Source organism: Lepisma saccharinum, chromosome 12 (assembly GCF_977018435.1).
Source record: "Lepisma saccharinum chromosome 12, izLepSacc3.1, whole genome shotgun sequence".
Classification (NCBI taxonomy): Eukaryota; Metazoa; Arthropoda; class Insecta; order Zygentoma; family Lepismatidae; genus Lepisma; species Lepisma saccharinum.
In genome coordinates, this window is record NC_139240.1 from 69,900,403 (window position 1) to 69,920,884 (window position 20,482).

At 39.7% G+C, this 20,482-nt stretch overlaps 1 protein-coding gene across 7 annotated transcripts in view; it reads right to left on the reverse strand.

Moving 5' to 3' along the window:
• The window catches only part of RapGAP1 (Rap GTPase activating protein 1), a 530,826-nt gene that overhangs the window by 122,684 nt on the left and 387,660 nt on the right, over nucleotides 1-20,482 (reverse strand). For all 7 annotated transcript variants that reach the window (XM_083132610.1, XM_083132611.1, XM_083132616.1 and 4 more), the window contains exon 3: nucleotides 9,755-9,847. In XM_083132610.1, coding sequence (XP_082988736.1) covers nucleotides 9,755-9,847 — 93 coding nt within the window. The remainder of the gene's footprint in view (nucleotides 1-9,754; nucleotides 9,848-20,482) is intronic.

A 20,482-nucleotide genomic window follows, 5' to 3' on the forward strand; every position in this document is an offset into this window, starting at 1 on the left:
TTTCGGAGAAATTACGTCACCAATATGGCAGCCGTCAAAATTTGTAGTGCAATCTTTAAACGCATATAACTTCTCACAGAATAGTGATAGAACCTTGGTTCTTGCACCAAATTAAAGGAAATCAATTGGTCAATTTACGAAACAAAGTATATTATATGTACTCAACATATTTTATGAAATCTATATATATAAAAATGAATGTATGTATGTTTGTTCCAGCATAACTCTCGAACGCCTGGAGCAATTTCAACCAAACTTGGTACACGTATCACTTGCAATCTGGAAAGAAATACTGTTGGGGTAAGATAACCCTGGCACCCCTAGGGTGGTGGGGGTGGGAAGGGGGTGACATGTAAAAATAATAAAAAACGACCGATATTAGTGTGGAATCCAAAGTTTTCGGGGTCGCTAAGATGAATAGTGATACTCCGAATGCCGTTTAACTCCAAGTTCATCACCTATCGGCATGGGGGGTGAAAAATAAAATGTCAAACATGTGCTATATATGAGTGTCGAATCCATAGTTTTCGGAGTCGCTAAATTCTTTGGTGAACCCACCCTTCAGCAAGCAACACTATAGTTAGAATTAATTATTTTCCTGTTTAATAGAAGATTGGGATAAATAAAGACCCGGGCAACGCCGGACAATCGGCTAGTATATTAATAAAAATTGAGAAAATTAGATTTTTCATTACCTGTCTTAACATTACATTTTAGAGTAAATTACTAAATAATTATAACGTCCTATCAAACATTTTAGAGTAAATTACTAAATAATTATAACGTCCTATCAAACATTTTAGAGTAAATTACTAAATAATTATAACGTCCTATCAAACATTTTAGAGTAAATTACTAAATAATTATAACGTCCTATCAAACATTTAAGAGTAAATTACTAAATAATTATAACGTCCTATCAAACATTTTAGAGTAAATTACTAAATAATTATAACGTCCTATCAAACATTTTAGAGTAAATTACTAAATAATTATAACGTCCTATCAAACATTTTAGAGTAAATTACTAAATAATTATAACGTCCTATCAAACATTTTAGAGTAAATTACTAAATAATTATAACGTCCTATCAAACATTTTAGAGTAAATTACTAAATAATTATAACGTCCTATCAAACATTTTAGAGTAAATTACTAAATAATTATAACGTCCTATCAAACATTTAAGAGTAAATTACTAAATAATTATAACGTCCTATCAAACATTTTAGAGTAAATTACTAAATAATTATAACGTCCTATCAAACATTTTAGAGTAAATTACTAAATAATTATAACGTCCTATCAAACATTTTAGAGTAAATTACTAAATAATTATAACGTCCTATCAAACATTTTAGAGTAAATTACTAAATAATTATAACGTCCTATCAAACATTTTAGAGTAAATTACTAAATAATTATAACGTCCTATCAAACATTTTAGAGTAAATTACTAAATAATTATAACGTCCTATCAAACATTTTAGAGTAAATTACTAAATAATTATAACGTCCTATCAAACATTTTAGAGTAAATTACTAAATAATTATAACGTCCTATCAAACATTTTAGAGTAAATTACTAAATAATTATAACGTCCTATGAAACATTTTAGAGTAAATTACTAAATAATTATAACGTCCTATCAAACATTTTAGAGTTTCAGGTTATATCACTATTCTGTGAGAGGTTATGTGCGTTTCAGATTGCACTACAAATTTTGAAGGAGGCCATGTACATGACGTAATTTCTCCGAAACCCGCAACAGGATTCTTTGAGAGTGTTGTGACAAATGTAACTCGTATAGCAGCAAGTTTCGATTCATTTTTGAATGTCCAGATTAAACTCTAATTTTACTGGACTATTGGATTTTATGCCGCTATTCACCCTCATCGCGAAGATGAATGATGACAAGATGAAAGAAAGTACGTAAGCAGTGGCCCAACGGAAATCACTAGGGAGCGCAAGTTGATGACCTAAAAAATATAGGTATATGACCTATAGAATGTCCTAAAAAATGGGAAATAATGACGTAAAAAATGACCATTAAATTTATTAGTTTCAGGTTAAAATTGAAATTAAAAGGAAATTGATTTTTTTTTTATTTTTTTTTTTTTTGGCACCAAGTGATACCACATGCTCATTTAATCAAAATATGCAACGAGGGTTTCCAGTGGAAACAACCGAATAATTTTTAAACAATTTAATGAAAAAGTCGTATACACTGAATGAATTGGTGTAAAATGCATTAATTTCCTGCATCTGTGCTTGTAAATTGCAATCTTGCGAGATCTATATAGACCCATGTTCACCTTGGTGAAAAGACTCAAGAATATTACCAAAATGAAAGAAGTGACAAAATATGACGAAACAATACACCGAATATTGCGCAAAATGACTGGAAAATGCCGAAAATCGGTGAAAATGACCTAAAACCTGAAAATTGGCACAAAAAAAAATAATGCAAAAAAAACATGCAAAAAAAATGTGTACGAGATGTCAGAAAAAAGATGACATTTCATCAATTTCCGCTCCCTAGACATCACTGTCAGAGTCACAACGACAGCACGTAAGGTGATGGATGCCACGTTCAAGGCACATCTTTGCTCCGTTGGATAAAAATCTGTTTAAAGCCAGTTTCGCAATGTGAATTGACTATGATACTGGGTTTTTAAAACAGCTGCAAAGAGCTTCATAACAAGACCAAGATTATATTTATAGGACTGACTACCCAATGCAAAGAAAGAACGTTTTTTTTTGACAGATTTTAAAAATTTTAAAATCAAAAGAACTGTATTTAAAACATTTCTACCTGCACTGTACTTAAACTTCATCACGATCGGACCTCAATTTTTTTTATTTATGGAATTTCAAAGAGATTGTTATTTGGAAAACATTCAAAAACCGGCACCTTTTCGTTCTCACCACGTTAAAACATCCAAGACATAGTTACTCGAAAAAAAATCGGTTGCCATAGTTTAACACAGAATTTTGTAACTCCCTTTTATGCAGAATAGTTAATCTTCATTTGGAATCCAAACTAGAGTATCCATAATTTTTAACCCGATTTCAGGGATTTTCACGTCACGCTCGTTGGCAACATTGTGCTGTGTGTCTGTAAATTTTCTAGGCCAAGTGGTGGCTTTCGGAAGACATATAAGAGAGAAGCATCTTTTTTCCACACATAATTTTTGTTTGTCAAGTGTTTCCGAAACGTTAACCTTTGCTGGCGAAAGTGGTTGGTTCCCTTCGGAAGAGAACAAACGCGCATCCGAGCTTTTTCATTATGGCCGACGACTTGTCATATGAGCGCGACGCTTCCTTGTTGACGGGATTAATTGTCGAGGAACAGTGGGAAACAATAGACGAACGAGGCGCGAAATGAGTGTAGGTTGACCCTCAACGGCTCGGGAACACCCAGATCTGGCGTCGCTCGCTTCCTTTTGTTTCCTTCAATTGTTTTTGGACGACAATGGGGCAGGCTGCGTCGTTACAAAAGATTGGTGTTTGAAAGTTACGCCACGGATATGAAGTAAATCTACAGGCTCAGCTCTGTAACTAATAAGCCACTGTTTGTTCTAGAGAAGCATAACCAGAACGTAAAGTAGATGCATTGTTCCGCCTTGGAATGTTCAAATCCGGATAAATTTATTCTGATATCCGAATTGCCCAGATTATCCTGATATCACATTCATATTATCCGGATTATCCAAAATGTGCTGATATTCGAATGTGTACATTATCCGGACTGTTTTATCGTTTTACGTGCTGTATACATAATCTTTTATTCGTGGTTTTCGTACGTATTTTCTACAAATCTTTCATCTAATCTGTTCTATCCGAATTGTCCAGATATTCGCATTCTTAGGATATTCGGATTATCCGTTGCATCCGAAACGGATATCGGATAATTTGAAATCCGGATTTTGTGAGTCGTAGCAAGCGGGGGGGGGGGGGTCAAGCTCTAGTAATTTGTTAATACGACCGCGAGGAAGCAAAATGCAGTTAAGAAACGTCGAAAATGATTTTAAAACGCAATAAAAATCTGCGGAAAAACGGGCAAAACCCTAAATTGCAAACTAAAAAACCATGTTTGTCTCGTTCTAACTTAAGAGCACCGTGTTGAAGGTTCGGGAACGAACATGAATGTTCAACTCCAGAGGCCTATACTAGCAAGTATTTATGCCGTTAACAAATGTATTATTGAGAATTTTTGTTCGGTGAAAGCTGCTCCGCTCATTTCTATTTGAAATATGCATGTTTGTATCGATGAACAAACCTGATTTGGAAAGCAAAACAACAACGTATACAACGCTGTTGTTTAAACAAGAAAGCATTTCCATTAAAGACTGGAAATTATGTAAAAATTCCAAAACAAACATTCTGCATAATCATGAATGCTCCTGCAAGCTTGCCTTTCGCTTATATACACGAGCTGTTACTCCACATATGTGTGCACTGTGCTAAAATTTCAAAAGCAGCATACATAAATTCAACGAACGAAATGAAGCAATCAAACATTTCAGACGAACACCGAGCTACACATACCTATATGTTTCTGAATCACATGCTCGCTATTCATATGAATGAGGGTGCTCACCTAAATACTTGCTCCAATGAGAAATTGTCGAGAAACGAGGCAGAATCACACACACACACACACACGCACACACACACACGCAGAGGGATAAAAAGATAGAGTGATAGAAATGAAGAGGGAAAATTATGGAAAGGGATAGATGATGAAAGGGAGAAATAAGAAACCGATAGAGAAATTGAAAGAAAGACAAACAACGAAACTAAAGAAAATTGGAAACAACATGGCGGCCTAATTCTATAAAAGTAATATTAAGTCTACGTCCTTGTCATCATGGGATAGTAATAATACCCGCTGCAGTATATTTGAAATACGTAGTTGCAAATTAATTACATTCTATTATTGATTGATTGATTTGCTTTATTATGCTTCGCTTTTTGTGCCAATTTTGGCTAATTTGCGAAGATGGGGATGAGTATGACCACTCACAAACATCCATGCCCAGGCCGGGATTCGAACCCGGGACCCCTGACGTCGTTGCGCGATGTGCTAACCACGTTTCAGGCCATTTCTGATTGATTTGGTTTATTTACTTGCCACGGCTAATCGCGAAGATGAGGATGATACGATGAAATTGGAAGAGCTATATAGTTAGTGTACCGAAATACATAGTTATTCTACAGAGGAAGAGAGATACAGCTTAAAGAGAGGAATAAAGAGAAACTAAGAGTACAGAAAGAAATTCAGAAAGAGTAAGATAAATCAAAAGAAAAAGAAAGAGACGAAAACTAAGATAGAAAAACAGAAAGAAAGAAACAAAGAGGAGGAAGAAGAAAAACAACGGAAGAGATTAAGAAACAAGAAATAGAGAAAAGAGAAGGACAAAGAGAGAAAAGAAAACAGGAAGAAATCAAGAGAAAAAGAAAATAGAGAAACCGAAAAAATGGTAATATAGAAGAGCAAGAGAGAGAGAAAGGAAGATGGAACAGAAATATATAGAGTAGGAAAACAAAGAGAAACAAGAAAAAGAGAGAAATGGACGAAAGAGCAAGACAAACAGTATGAAAGAACAAGGCAGACATAAAAAACAAAAATATGGAGAAAGAGAATTATAGAAAGATAAATGAAGAAAAAGAAAGGGGCCATGGAAAGAACAGCAAAGAGACAAAAGCCATTCTTTACACAACAGAGCCTTTGGAAAATACCATCACTGGAACTTGCAAAGAGGGGAGGCACCTCAGCTTGGATCTTTATTGCTCGTGTGTACATCGCTGACTCAGCGTTTTGCGCCTTTTTAATAAGCGAGAAAGCAACTTGATAAAAACACTCGTCTGCCCTTGGTCTAAACTGTCTACAGCTTGTGGTCATCAATTATTCACAGACATTACGCGACTTGCATACGGAACGCACACGTAATGCTGTTCAGTTCAAGTTTACGACACAAAAACTGTTGTTGCAGTAAGGAACAAGGTCTTGGAACCAGGCAGGAACGGTTGATATGAAAAACAGACACGCGAGTAACGAGGAAGAAAAAAAAACTCCAATATTGTTCAATAACAGACGATCGATTGTGGATGGCAGCGCCAACAGGCCTTCTGTTTTCTTAGCCAGAACAAGAGTATTTGAGAAAACCGGAAGAAGAGATTTGCTGCTCCCTGGAACGATTAGGGATAGCATTACACAAACAGCAGCCTGGAAGAGGAATGTGAAACAGCTGCGTCGAACGAATGCTCACATAAAGCATTCCTGATAAGCGGGCATCGAGCACCCAGTGTCGTCAAACGCAAAGGATCCTCGCAGACAGGGTTGCCAATTTGGTGCTTTTACACCAGATCTGGTGTTTTGTGAGACTTTTAGGTGCAAATTCTGGTGCGAAGAATTGCATCGTTGAATTCAATTTGTAATGAGTTATCATAGCTTCACTAGGGAATTAAAAATCTACATTAATACAATATAATTAGCCGGGTCTCCGTGGCGGAGTGGTTAGCACATCGCGCTACGACGCCAGGGGTCCCGGGTTCGAATCCCTGCCTGGACATGGATGCTTGTGAGTGTCCATTCATCAATTTCATCATGTCAACAAACTCATCCCCATCTTCGCAAATTAGCCAAAGTTGGCACAAAAAGCGAAGTAAAATAAAGCAAATCAATCAATAATACGTATAATATAATCAATTTGTAACTACGTATTTCAAATATACTGCAGCGGGTATTATTACTATTCCATAATGACAACGATGCAGACTTAATATTACTTTAATAGAATTGGGACGCCCGGTTGTTTCCAATTTTCTTTAGTTCCCTTCGCGCCCTCTTGACTTCGGCGCCCGGGGGGGCTGCAGCTTTCATCACAATTCAACTTTGCCACGGAAAGTTGTGAATACTATCGACACAATGCACACGTTTCGGAATTGATGAACGAACTATCCACGGCCAAAAGGGGGTTTCCTTTGTCAGATGAGGATGATTTACAAAGGAAAATATACTATTTTATTCTCCAATTCACTTTTTTGTGATGTACCGCCATTTCTGGTGATTTTTCACTTTGCCTATAGCTTTTCTGCTGAGTTTAAAGCTGGAATCTAGCGCGTTTGTCCGTTTTCCTTTGGCAACACTGCACCACAGACTCCTTTCTGCTGGTGCACAAGCAAGGCTTCCATTCAGAGCGGGCGATTCAATGGACCTGGCTACAATGAATGGATTCACTGTGGGTATTAATCAAACCTTGAGGGGCCAGTATTGGGCAGGAAGTACTTGAGGTTCAAGAACAGGGCCCGAATAGTCTAGGTCTACGTAAGCCACATATCCCAAAGGCTCTTCAGCGCACAAGAGTTGGTTTTCGTAAAGCCTTACGAAGGGAAAAGTACGTACCTGTTCAGCTTTGTTCTCTGACTATTCTCATCCAAAGAAGGTTGAGCAGCGCTTGAACCAATCACTGTGCTGTAAAACACAATCAATACCCTAGGAGGACTATCGGTGGCGACTTTGCAAAACAGAATCGCTGCTTCTCGGGCAAGAATTATATAATCTACGATGAAACCATTCCAGGTGCAGAAACGTATTTTATTTAGAAAGAGCATATGTAGAGTGCGTCGCCCCTGTCAACACATGCTTTCTCAAGCACAAAACTGTTCAATCTGTATTGTATTAATCTATGTTGGAATCTTTTCTTTAAAAATGTGTTATTGTTAATAGGTAATGAATGGTTTAACTTAAATCAGGAAAAAATGCTGAAACTATAGAAATATAAAACAACTATGTAGTAACCATGGTAAATTGTAAACAAAATGATGATATAAAAGAGCTAGACTTTTGTAAGCCTACGGGACATTCTCCTGGTTGCCGAAAGGCTGATGGTTCAGGGGACGTTGGGGAATATCTTGCTTCAATCTTCGGATTGGCTGGTGTACTTGTGCTCCATTTGGCAGATATTCCACAAACCCAACTCTGAATAAGGCGTTCTCCTGCATCATCAAAAAGACCAGAGTTATAAACTTCGGTGCAACTAATAGGTTTAGGCCTACAAGTTGTATCGGGTGAACTGTCTGTTTGGAAAAGTGTTTGTATAACATCGAAAGTTTAAATAAATCTTCGAGTAAAAGATCTTAAGGATCTTTCATTTCAACCTGCATAGGTGATAATTAAAAATAAATCCTGTACCACAGACCTCGCAAGGGCTTGGTCCTACTAACCCTTAGAAGCCTTTGAGAAGTCCGATAAAAGGGTTGTAACCGACTAACATAAAGCCCTGAAGGCAGAAGGTGCGTGTCAAGAGTTACTTATTTATTGAAATTTCCAGTACAGCAGAAGCCATTTTAAACCACAAAGAAACAACGATTATTTGTGGTTTTAAGTCCACTTTATGCACAGAAAGGCTAATCGGGACTGGCCCTAACATTACAGTTTAAAGTGGAATCCGAATCACTGTGCCATGTGCCTCCACCGGGTATCGAACCCGGGACCCCTTGATCACAAGGCGACGATGTTAAAACATAAAATAAACGAAAATACCGCAAATAAGCCAAAACAGTACCAAGGAAAACAGATCAGTTTCACAAAAGCATTACCTATGTACAATTTTTTCTATGTTGCTGATAAAAAATGAATATGAAGTGAATATATCTATTTGGTTTGAGATGATATTGAACTGGTCCGATAGCCTATGGAATAGTGAACGTTGTATGAGTGAGAGCCTGGGAGTTGTAGTGTGGAAAGTTTCCTTGCTTCGTGTTTCATGTCTGGGCACTCTGAGTGAGAGTTCGTGGAGTGGGATGCTGCATCTTAAGTTTCCATTTTATGATCTTGTATAGCAATTCCATATCTGCAATGTATCTAAGAGTTTCTGGAGAATTATTAGTGTACTGGAATGGATAGTTGTTATATATATATAAAGCGGGCTGTAATGGGGTGACCTTCGCTCAAGAAACACAAATGTCAACATCTCATCCTTGCAGTACATCCTGGACTGCATTTATCAGACTACCGAGGCTCTGGCGCCTACAGCCAGGATAATAGGCTTTGGGGCTCGTGTTGTGTGATCCCTATAATGTTCATGGTCGTTCCTGCATTCATCTCATCACCATGCATCCTCATCTTCGCGATTAGCCAGAAGTGGCATAAATACGAAGTAAACTAAATCAACCAGATAAAAATCTTAGAGAGTTATGGGGAAATTTTAGTGTTAAAGTTAATGTTGCTTAACCTCTCACACAAAACTAATTTTTAAAATTTTTGAAAACTGCGAAACCATTTATTCTTTGGATTAAATGGTAAAATTCGAAAGCATGTTTTTTAAATTTGTTATTATGTTCGAATACTAACTGAATATTATTTCCGTTATTAACTAAAAAATAACAAAATTCCTGCGTTTTTCATATAATTTGATTTGTTGGTTACTTTATTTCCACTTTTCCTTAATCGTAACGATGAGGATGAGTGAGGATATGATTAAATTGATGAAAGGACAAATTGAACAAAGAACACCCATGCCCAAGCCGGGATTCGAACCCGGGCTTTTGGTGTCGTAGCGCACTGTGCTAACCAACCCATCAGGGAGGTCGGCTATTGGTGCCAATTTCTAGGGTGAGGAGTTCGAACCCCTGTGCCGACGGCCATCAGCCAGTGAGAATACACCCTCCATTCTAAATTCCTTGCAAAAAGACACTTGAATTGGAACACAAAGAAACCATCAAAATCTGGAAGAAGGACTTACCTGTGTGAAATAAGCAGGCAGCATACATCTCTGATCGTCCAAGCGCGAATTCTGTAGCCGCTCTAGAAGCTCGAACAGATCCTGGGTTGTTCCCTGGAAAAAGACAAAGCACATTCTTCAAAGGCAAGGAAACACAAGAGACGTGCACAATTCAATAGCAAAATGCAGCCAGTTAAGTACTAGGGACGTTCAATATATAAGTTTCCCTGTGCTATGAAATATTGTATAAAGCAATACCATTAAAAAGAAGCACATTGTTGACAAGCGCCATCCTTCGTCTACAAGGAACAACAATCGAATCGTTATCAGACGTGAAGGCGCATGCGCTCAAGGGCGAAAAGTAAAAGCTTGTTCGGAAAACGCGGGCTCGCGTCATAAGGAGTTCAGAAGCATGGATGCTTAGAGCGTTCTGCTTATGGACATTTTGGAGCGAGGAAGAGCAATTAATGCTGACCGTTATTGTCAAACATTGGATAAACTGAAAAACGCTATTCGACATTAGGGACCAGGTCTCCTGTCAGCTGGTGTCACTCTTCTTGACGATGACGCTCGCCCCCACTCAGCAGTGCAAACACAACACAAAATTGAAGAATTGGGGTGGGAACGGCTGCCCCACCCTCCATACAGACCCGATTTAGCGCAGAGTGATTTCCATCTTTTTCCGGTGTTAAAGTCTGAATTGCAAGGTTACCGTTTCGAAACAGATGAAGAAGTGAAGCGGCATGTGAGAATAGTGCTCAATAGCCAGAGCCTTAATTTTCTTGCAAAGGGTATGGACAAATTGGTGCAACGGTGGGACAAATGCCCGAATCTCTATGGGGATTATGTGGAGAAGTGAGGAAGGATCCTCCTACACATGTATGTATAGTTTTCTAATGTATCTTAAAAATATTTTTTTTTACAGCATACGGAAACTTATATATTGAACAACCCACGTACTTAGCCTTAAGTATGGGTGTTAGATTGTGATGGAATCTTTGGCCGTATCACTAAACGCGCGGCCATGAAAATAGGCGTCTGGGCAGAATTGCGCTGGTGCCACATCTGGGAAAAGCAAAGCGAGAGCGGGACAAAAGATGCTGGTTCCCGCGCACTGTGTGGCAACGTCAACCGAGAGTCAGACAGACCTCTCTCCTGGGCACTTTTGTGTCATCCCTGGCCTTTCGAGCAAATACTGTCAGTTTGCATTCCATGGATTACAAAGACCAACTCCACAACGAGATCTGTCATTGTCTTAAACCTCCGAACACATGGGGTTGTGCTCCGACGTGGCAACAGCGCGAACTTCTGCCACCCGCCTAATGTCATGACCGTGCGTTTACATGCTGAACATTGTACACTCATCTTACTAAGTGATGTGCTTCTTTTACACTATTCTTGCCCAAAGTGAAGTTCGACCGACAAACATGATGTACAGAGAAGATAATATTAAACGTAAAGCTATTACGCGTGCTGTGTACCAAGAAAGACTTCACTATTTACAAGAACTGAACAACGCTGCCCTGGTCACTCCACAGATGCACCAGAACACTTGGCGGGAGCTTGAATATTGTTTAGATGTCTGCAGGGAACCTCAAGGCGCACACATCCAGTTGCATTGACTATTTTCCTAAAGTCTGAGAGTTTCTACATCAAGGTATGAAAAAAGGTGTTTCAATAAACCATTTTACACTTAAAATTGATCATTTACAGTCAGTCACAAACAAATAGCACCACTCGACAGCCCTTGAAGGGCCTTGGTCTTCCTCCCGACTGCCAGTCTCCATCTCCCAATCCTACCTACAGGTGTGGATATCTGCAACCGGTAATGGGGTACCGTGGGGTCAGCACGTCGAACCCTCAGCAGTTGTAGGATATATCCGGTCCTATACACAGGACGAAACCCTAGACACCTAACCCAGGCAGACTCGAACCCATGCCGTCCCGCAGTCGGAGTCCAAAGCACAGCGCCTTAGACCGAACGGCCACGGAGGAGGACGATTTAATAATAATCATAATTTTTATCCACCCTCTATGTGACAATGGCTCCACCCTTGCTCTGGTCCGGCTCACAGGCTCAGAACAAAACAAATTGCTTTCTATATCGTCCAGTTGCCGGAAGATCATATAATTCATAGCAGAGCACAAACACAGTGATGCTATTTTTTTTGTGCCGGACTGTATTTCTCGATCCCACTCGAGAAGAGGTTGTTCTTACTCGACTCCGCATTGGACACAGCCGTCTAACGCATGGTCAGTTGCTGCAAGGGCAGGACCCTCCGATGTGCCGTGTTTCTAATGTTGTTTTAAGTATTCGGCATATTCTCGTTGAATGGTTTTAATCTTCCCAGCTGTTTGTTATCCCTTTGGGCGATGACGGCAGTGTTTTATGAAATGTTTTTTTTTGGGGGGGGGAGAGCTGGTCTCTTCCACTGTCTGTGAGGAAGCTTTTAGTTGATTCTTACTTTTTAATTAGGCTTACCATATTTTTTTGGATCCAACTCAGGACACATTCGCGATCAACTCGTTACTGCTGAATTTAATTTTCTCTTTGCAAAACTAAATTCAAATTACTTAAAAGCCTTAATATTTTATTGGAACATTAAACTATAAATTGTACAAGAAAAATATTAACATTATTTTCTAAAATCAGTCAATTAATTTTCAAATGTTTCATTGAATAATACATTTTCTGATGTTTAGGAAACCTCTCTGTTCTAGGTAACATTATCTGTTAGTTGAGTCAGTTGCACTTTTCACTAGACATGACTTTTTTCAGAAATGGCTTCTTTGTTTTAAATTCTAGCCGTGAATATTCAATACCGGTAGCTATTTTCATGTCCAGATTCTCAAAACCCCGGACAGCACTAAAAACCCAGGACTGTCCGGGCTAATCCCGGACGTATGGTAATTTAAATGTGTTATGTTTGTCTTGTACAGGTTCTATTACAACCTTTCTCAAGGGGCTTCTTACATCTCTTATTTCAACCATTTTCAATAAGAATTTTAGATAAGGGTATATCTCCCCGTATACATTCAAGGGTGCAAAATTGCCTAATGTGCCGACACAAACAACAATTTTAATTCAATGGATCACTGAATGGCACATGAGACTGTAAAGAAACATTTTGCTTCAAAAATGTTTATGTCTCAAGAACACGGTTCGAAACATTGTTGTAAAATTGTATCATATCTATTCATAGTGTTTCCTTTGTTTGAAGCACATGTTTGCTGGGAGTTTTTACGAAATATGTCGAAACTGATCAGAATGTTTGATGGAACGAGCATGAGTGGAGCCGACAAGAAAGACAAGGTAATAACAGGGTTCTCTAGTGGGAGGGAAACAGCAACTTTTTTCTTCCTTTTGTTCCAAATTCCTTTCACTGGTACGTAAAGCAAGGAAGCAGCATTCTTGCGTGAGAATTCCGTCTTGAGACAATGATACCCGTGCGAACCTGTGTGATTATGGGAAAATACGCCTGTGTTATTTTGCTCCAGAGAGAGTGGTGTTTACACCAATTGTGGTGGCTAAAAAAATCAATGAGAAGTAAACGAAAGATAATTGTGATAGAAAATGTTACTGCACACAGATCCCAAGACGTGTCAATTGACACATATATGTTGACTCCAATAACATATTAACGCGTATTAACTACAGATGATGCACTATTTCTGGTGTGACAAAATACACAGAAATGCGTAGGTTTTGTGATGCACTAAAAATGCATCAATTGGAAAGATGAGACAATATCATTTCAAAGATAACAACATTACACATTTAGCTGTGTCAATTAATGCATTTGTTATCGAGTATGTGACTTGTGTGAGGTTATGCGTAGTCCTTGATTGTTTTTGGAAATTTTGCCTTGTATACCTTGAATTATACTAGACCATTTATCGAGGTCTTGGACACCCTGCTTTACACTTGCTTGGCACAACTTTTTGACCGCCCCTCGTATTGGAGCGTAAAATAATTTCGAGGAGGAGGCAACGCGAACGTGGCAGAGCAAGATCCGCATGGAAGTGTCCGCCTCTCCTCCAAACCTCTTAAAACCCGCAGGTGCTTAAAATATTGGACAACGATGGGCCTATTTCTTGCTATATTCATCTGCAGGCGTGACGTTTTATGAGTTCAGCTCAACCTAAAATTCTATTCGTATTCGCAACACGGGACATTAATCTGTGTCCGTCCGTTGACTCCGGTGTGTGATCCAGAGGGTCAGAGCTTGAAGGCTACCTCTCCTACACACGGTGTCACCACACATGAAGAATGTTACGGCACCTCTCTGGGGAGTCCTATAAGGTGCACAGAACGTCCATAGGAATTGAAACGTTCGCAGGTAAATTCCATCTTCAGATGCAGTCTTTTTTTATGTTTTAAGCTCAAAAGACAACCGGGGACTGTAGCCAGAGCTTCTATGTGTGATCCTATTTCTTGTCGGGAATCGAACCCGAGGCTTCTTCATTACAAGACCAAGCCGCAAGTCTTCTTATACAGCGTGTTCCGATTAGAACAACACAGAACTTAAAATAACATAAAACGTAATAATTTAGCGTCGCTTCTCTGCCACTTTTGGTAAATCGCGGCGATGAGGATATGATCAAATTCACAAAGAACACCAATGCCCATGCTGGCATCGTAGTACGTTGGTTGAAAATTACTATGGACTCAATGGTTTAAAATAATGCGTGCATCACTCGATTAAAAGCTCCTTCAATATCATAACAAAACTGTTATTCGGAAGCAAAATTTGCAAACTATGCAAATTCAACGAGGAAGGCAAAAGGGTTGCACAACACCAGAAGTCCAGCGCAGGAAGAAACGATGACGTAACAACGGAAACTTGTCACACGTCAGGCGTTTCTGTCGTGACACACATCCTCCACATCAGAAGAAGCGACGTCAGCTTACAGCTGGCAGCCTAAACAAGTGCTCATCCCCCTCCCTGTATTAAAAACAATAACAATACTGCTTGCTTTTCAAACTGCAAACCATTTCAAATTTTCCGTTCTCTGATATTAAAAGTTCCTTGCGGGACTATTGTTAACTTCTACAAGTTGGCTTCGGACTTTCATTTTCACTGAAACTTTAATGTTATACAAAATTTTTCACCTGGATGAATATTTATGGATTAATTTTTATATATACACCTTATGGTTGCCTGTAGTATTATATGGGTGTAAAACTTGGTCAATTACATTGAAAGAGGAACACAAATTGAGAGTATTTGAAAATAAGATCCTTAGGAAAATCTTTGAACCTAAAAGGGATGAGGAGACAGGTGAGTGGAGAAGGTTACATAATTTAGAACTACGTAATTTGTATTCATGTTCAGATATTATTAGAATGATTAAATCAAGAAGACTTAGGTGGGCAGGCCACGTGGCACGAATGGGAGAGGAAAGAGGAGTTCACAGAATTCTTGTTGGGAAACCTGATGGTAAGAGACCTGTAGGAAGGCCAAGACGAAGATGGAGGGAAAACGTTGAGATGGAACGAAAGGAAATCGGTAGAGATGGAAAAGAGTATATAGATCTTGCTCAAGATAGGGACAGATGGAAGGCCTGTGTTGCTGCAGCCATGAACCTTCGGGTTTAAGAAGGCTAGAGAGTGAGTTAGTTAGTTAGTTAGTTACACCTTATGGAAAGGGTACATTACCGAGAGAAGCCAGCATCCGTTACGGAGTAGCCAGAGGGTCCCAGGTTCGATTCCTGATCAACTCATGGCCGGTTTTACTGTGTCTAACTCATTATTCATATCACCTATTCGTCAATTCTTGTATTTATGCAAGATATAGAAAAGTGACTGTTATTTGATTATACTGGTCTTTAGGATAAAGGCAAATTCCCCCTTCGGTTGTACATTTTTATCCCTTGGAGGATATTTTACGTATAACCCCCAATGCTGAGAAAGAAGGGACAGGAATTTCACTCCCACATCAAATATTAGAACTCTCACATTTCGATTGATTGATTGATTGATTTAGTTTATTTTACTTCGCGTTTTGTGCCTCTTGACTAATTTGCGAAGATGGGGATGAGTGATGAAATGATGAAATTGATGAAAGGACATTCACAAACAACCAAGCCCGACCGGGATTCGAACCTGGGACCCTTGGCGTCGCAGCGCGATGTGCTAACCACTCGGCCACAGGGTCGGGCTCTCACATTTCGAGAAGGCTTCCAAAAGCCAAAAGTCATTCTCAGTTGCACTGCACCCTGCTAACTGCAGTCTTGCAGGCGAACGAGGCTTTGGCGTCTGGACTCACAACCAGTATAATCCTCTGTAGTGTTGTGTCGTTCAGATTTATTTGTGATTGTCCCTTCATCCACAGTATTTCATCCCCATCGTCGCGATTAGCCAAAAGTGGCGAGAAATGCGACAATAAATAAACCAAATCTGCCAACTACGTTAGAACAAGGCAAACGATGCAAATAAGCAACATGTTACGCTGACAGATGCCCCAAAGCAGCACGCACAAAGCATACACTGTTTATAACCATATATACGTTGAAGAATCCATTTCACCGAGTGACAAAAAGTAATTATTTTGCCACAATATTTACAATTTAATACGGAATTATCTGCGAAAGTGAGCCTACCCGAATTTAACCGATTTAAGAAAGACGAAACAGAAAGAAAAAGCTTTGGAAAAAGGAAGAAAGAATAAAATAAATGAATGATAAAGAAAAAAGAGAAGGAATGAAAAAAAGCAAGAGAGAAAACGAAGAAAAACAGACGGAGATAAGAGAAAGGCAGGAAAAATTAAAAAAGCGAACTAGGAAGCGCAAAAGAGACAGAGAAAGAAAACCATGAAGGAAAAGATAGAGAACAGGAAAGAAGACAAAGAGAAGGAGGAGGAATGAACGTGTATCTTAGTAAAACAGAACCATAAAACCGAACCCAAAGTCCATTCAAGCAATGGGGATAAATGATGACGTAGTGATGCGTCTTGTTCCGACCGTTACGCCAAAGCAATGGCGTGCCCAAGAGGGGGGGGGGGTTGGTGAGGGTCATAATTAGGGCCCGGGACTTTATGTCCTATAAAACTGTAAAATATGTATGTAATTATGTCATATAAATTGGAAAATATGTCATGAAAAATTACAAATATGTCAGAAAAATGCAGAAATATTCCCAGTAAAGCCAAAAATATGCACAACAGTACTCTCGAATTTCTCCCATACCCGATAGAGTAGAGTAGGGGCTGTACCGAATGTTATTTTTACTTTTGACTGATTTTTGTCAAAAGTGAAAAAGGCAAAGAAATGAGAACGAAACTTCTTTACTTCCCATGCAAGAATGAGAGAGAACATTTTTCCTGAATAATGTTTGCATGGCTATCAATTGTCGGCGGTATAAAAAAAAGTGGGGTATTATTGTTCTGTACTAAGTTCTTCCTCCGTAATTTCCATATCCTGCCATCGACAATATGAACTATCCGTTGTGCTAAAGCTACGAAGAAAAAAAATATGAAATAACCGATTATGTGCGAGAGAATTACGAAATTATACAGAAATATGTCTTGTTACAACAAAATTGAAGATATATGTTGTAAAAACTTGAAATATGTCAAAATATGCTTTGTCAAGTTTGTCTATTTCGGCTGATTTTCATCAGATATGTAAAGATCTCACCCCAATAATAGATCCGAAGCCAATTGAAAAAAAATGTTATAACATAAAGGAGCCCTAGTCATAATCCCTCTCATTGGCCCAGTGTTCTTAATAACGTCAAAGGTACGAGAAGATGGCAAAATGCAGGTTGACCACTAAAGAAATCTACGTAACCCCTCCCTGTGAAAAATCCTGGACACGCCACTGCGCCCCGAATTTAACCACCACCAGATTTAGCTCACGTCACTGTGATGGCTGAATCTGCTACATCAGGTTTACGCAAAGGAGAACAAACTATACATGGCAATAAATGGAGACACATACCTGTCCGTACACCATGTCTGGGGGAGACCATACGCTTCTCGCAAGTCCACGCGGCCACCGGCAAAGGCAGATTGACGACGACAGAGCGGTTTCTCTTCCGCATGTTGAGATTTCCCACCGCGATTAGCGCCAAAACACATCCGGACTCCCAGGCCCTCCTCGCTCTCAAGACGCGGGAAAAAGCCCCGGACTCACCGGAACCTTCGACGACACTCTCACCTTCCAGTGTTGCCACAATCTTAGCACGCGATTTCCCTTTGCAAGGAACAAAATTCCTCTTTTGGCCCAATTCTTTCCCTTCATCTAAATATATCATAGCAATACTAATAATAAGTAGTACAGGTCAGTGTCGCACACTGACTGGATGCCGGGGTTACCCCCCCCCCCCCACAAGAAATATCCCGGCCCAAGAAAATAATTGCCATTCCTGCCAGGGATGTTTCCATCCCCCTCAAAGGAAATGGAATGAAATACTTCTTATTCTGAACTATGTAACGAGCACAATTGAAAAATCATTCGTGTCCATTAATGATTCTGCCCGCCCCCGCGGCGGAGTGGTTAGCACATCGTGCTACGACGCCAGGGGTCCCGGGTTCGAATCCCGGCCCGGGCAAGGATTTTTGTGAGTGTCCATTCATCACTTTCATCATGTCATACGCATCCCCATCTTCGCAAATTAGCCAAAAGTGGCACAAGAAGCGAAGTAAAATAAAGCAAATCAATCAATCATTAATGATCTGTCATCAGAGATTTCCCTGCCGAAAAGTGGATTAAGAAACTTGAGAGTACACTCTGTCCCGTGAATATTTGTAGCAAGCCAAGAAAACAAGTTATCTGCGCAAGTAGCCACTCGAGAGGGGACGTGAGTGCGTGGAAGGGAAAACGCGGATGCAGCAATCAGCCGTTTGCAGTAGCGCGCACTGCTTTAGCTCCGCTCACTCGCTTCCTTTCCTTCTCTGCAGTAATTCGTACCTAAAACCGGCAACAGCGGGTGACTGTCATACAGGCGTCCTCCGCGCAAGGGAGTAGAGTTATACACAGGGTGGTATTTGTAGGGGGGATGGGGGATTTTCCCCCTCTGAGTACTTGTGTCCCCCCTCAGCTTTATAAATTTTATCCATGGGGGGAATGTTATATGGCATACAGTCATTATCTTATGCTGTCCCTAGACAGTCAGTAGAATTTCCCCCCCTATTGAAAATTTCTTAAATACCACACAAATTCTGCAACACGGGAGCAGTCGCGGGCACAGATGAAGGAGAGGCGAGAGTAGAAAACAAATGAGCATCCACTATAGTTCTCGCGTTTACCGCACCGACCAGTCTTATGAAGCGATGGCGCCCAAGGGGTAGGAATGATTGATTTGTTGTTTTAAGTCCACTTTATGCACAGTAAGGCTAATTGGGACTGGACCTACAGTTTAAAGTGGGATGCGAACCATTATGTGCCTCCACCGGGTATCGAACCCGGGACCCCTAGATTACAAGGCAACAACGGGCCTCCCCGATGGCGTAGTGGTAGCGTCGTCGCCTTGTAATCAAGGGGTCCCGGGTTCGATACCCGCTGGAGGCACATAGTGGTTCGGATCCCACTTTAAACTGTAGGTCCAGTCCCAATTAGCCTTACTGTGCATAAAGTGGACTTAAAACAACAAATCAATCAATCAATCAAGTACAAGGCAACGACGCCAATGGGGTAGGAGCGGGCAATGTCCACCCTTCATGCAAGCCCTCATTAAATCAGCCTCAAAATATGCATTTTTGTGTGGTGGTTAGAGGTATACTAAATATAACTGTCCCAGCAAGAAAATATACCCACTCTCCGCGTTGACACTGATCCGATGTATACATGGGAGGGAGGGGGGGAGGGCCCGTTACAAAATGTAAACGTCCATTTGTCATCATTTGGCCGATCGTGCCACCAATACCAATCCGGTGCCAGGTGAAGCCTAAATAACAGCTTCTGACAATATTGCAGATCCGGACGATTAGAGACCCAGACTGCCCTTGAATACAAAATGTCCCCTTCGATTCCCAAAACATGTATGGGCGGCGACGGATCAAGTTAACAATGTGTCTCGACTGAATAAAGGACAATTTCATTGTCACGGGTGTGACATTCAGACAAATTTACATTCATTCTTTAATTATTTTCTTAGCATCTTCAAATATGAAACTCTATCAATTCATGTGATTTCATTTTCCTCGATGAAAGTTATTAAATTTCAAAACAGTCATTCCTCATCTCAATTTTCAGCTACAGAAAATTGTAATTGTGACTGGTGTGACACGTCTGTATAGGACCTTCTCAGTCTTTCAGAAAACTTTGTGAAAAATGTGGATTTACTGAAACAATTTTATCTTATTTTCGCAAAGCAAACTTTACTAGACATTTAGATGCCCTTTTAGTTTCTAAAAATATTACTACATACTTTTTCTGTAAACATTTTTTTGCCTGTGACGGGTGTGACACCAAGCACATTGTTTACTTTGTAGGATTATGGAACAATGCAGGCTATGAAAATTATCGTAAATAAACTCTTCAAACTAAGATTTGTTTCAGAAATGAAGTAGGACACTCAGTGATGTGCGTCTACGCGTAAACAACGATAGTCTACATTCTACTCCTAGACAATTTTATACACGTAAATGACGTAATCTATGTAAACAACATGGTGAAAGGTTATAACTTAGCAAAGGACGCCGTGGAAGTAAACAAAATTATACTGCGCATCATTTGCTGATGTGTGAGGATAACTTATCATACTCTTTCTTCCAAATTCTAACAATTTCTCACCTAAGAAGAAAC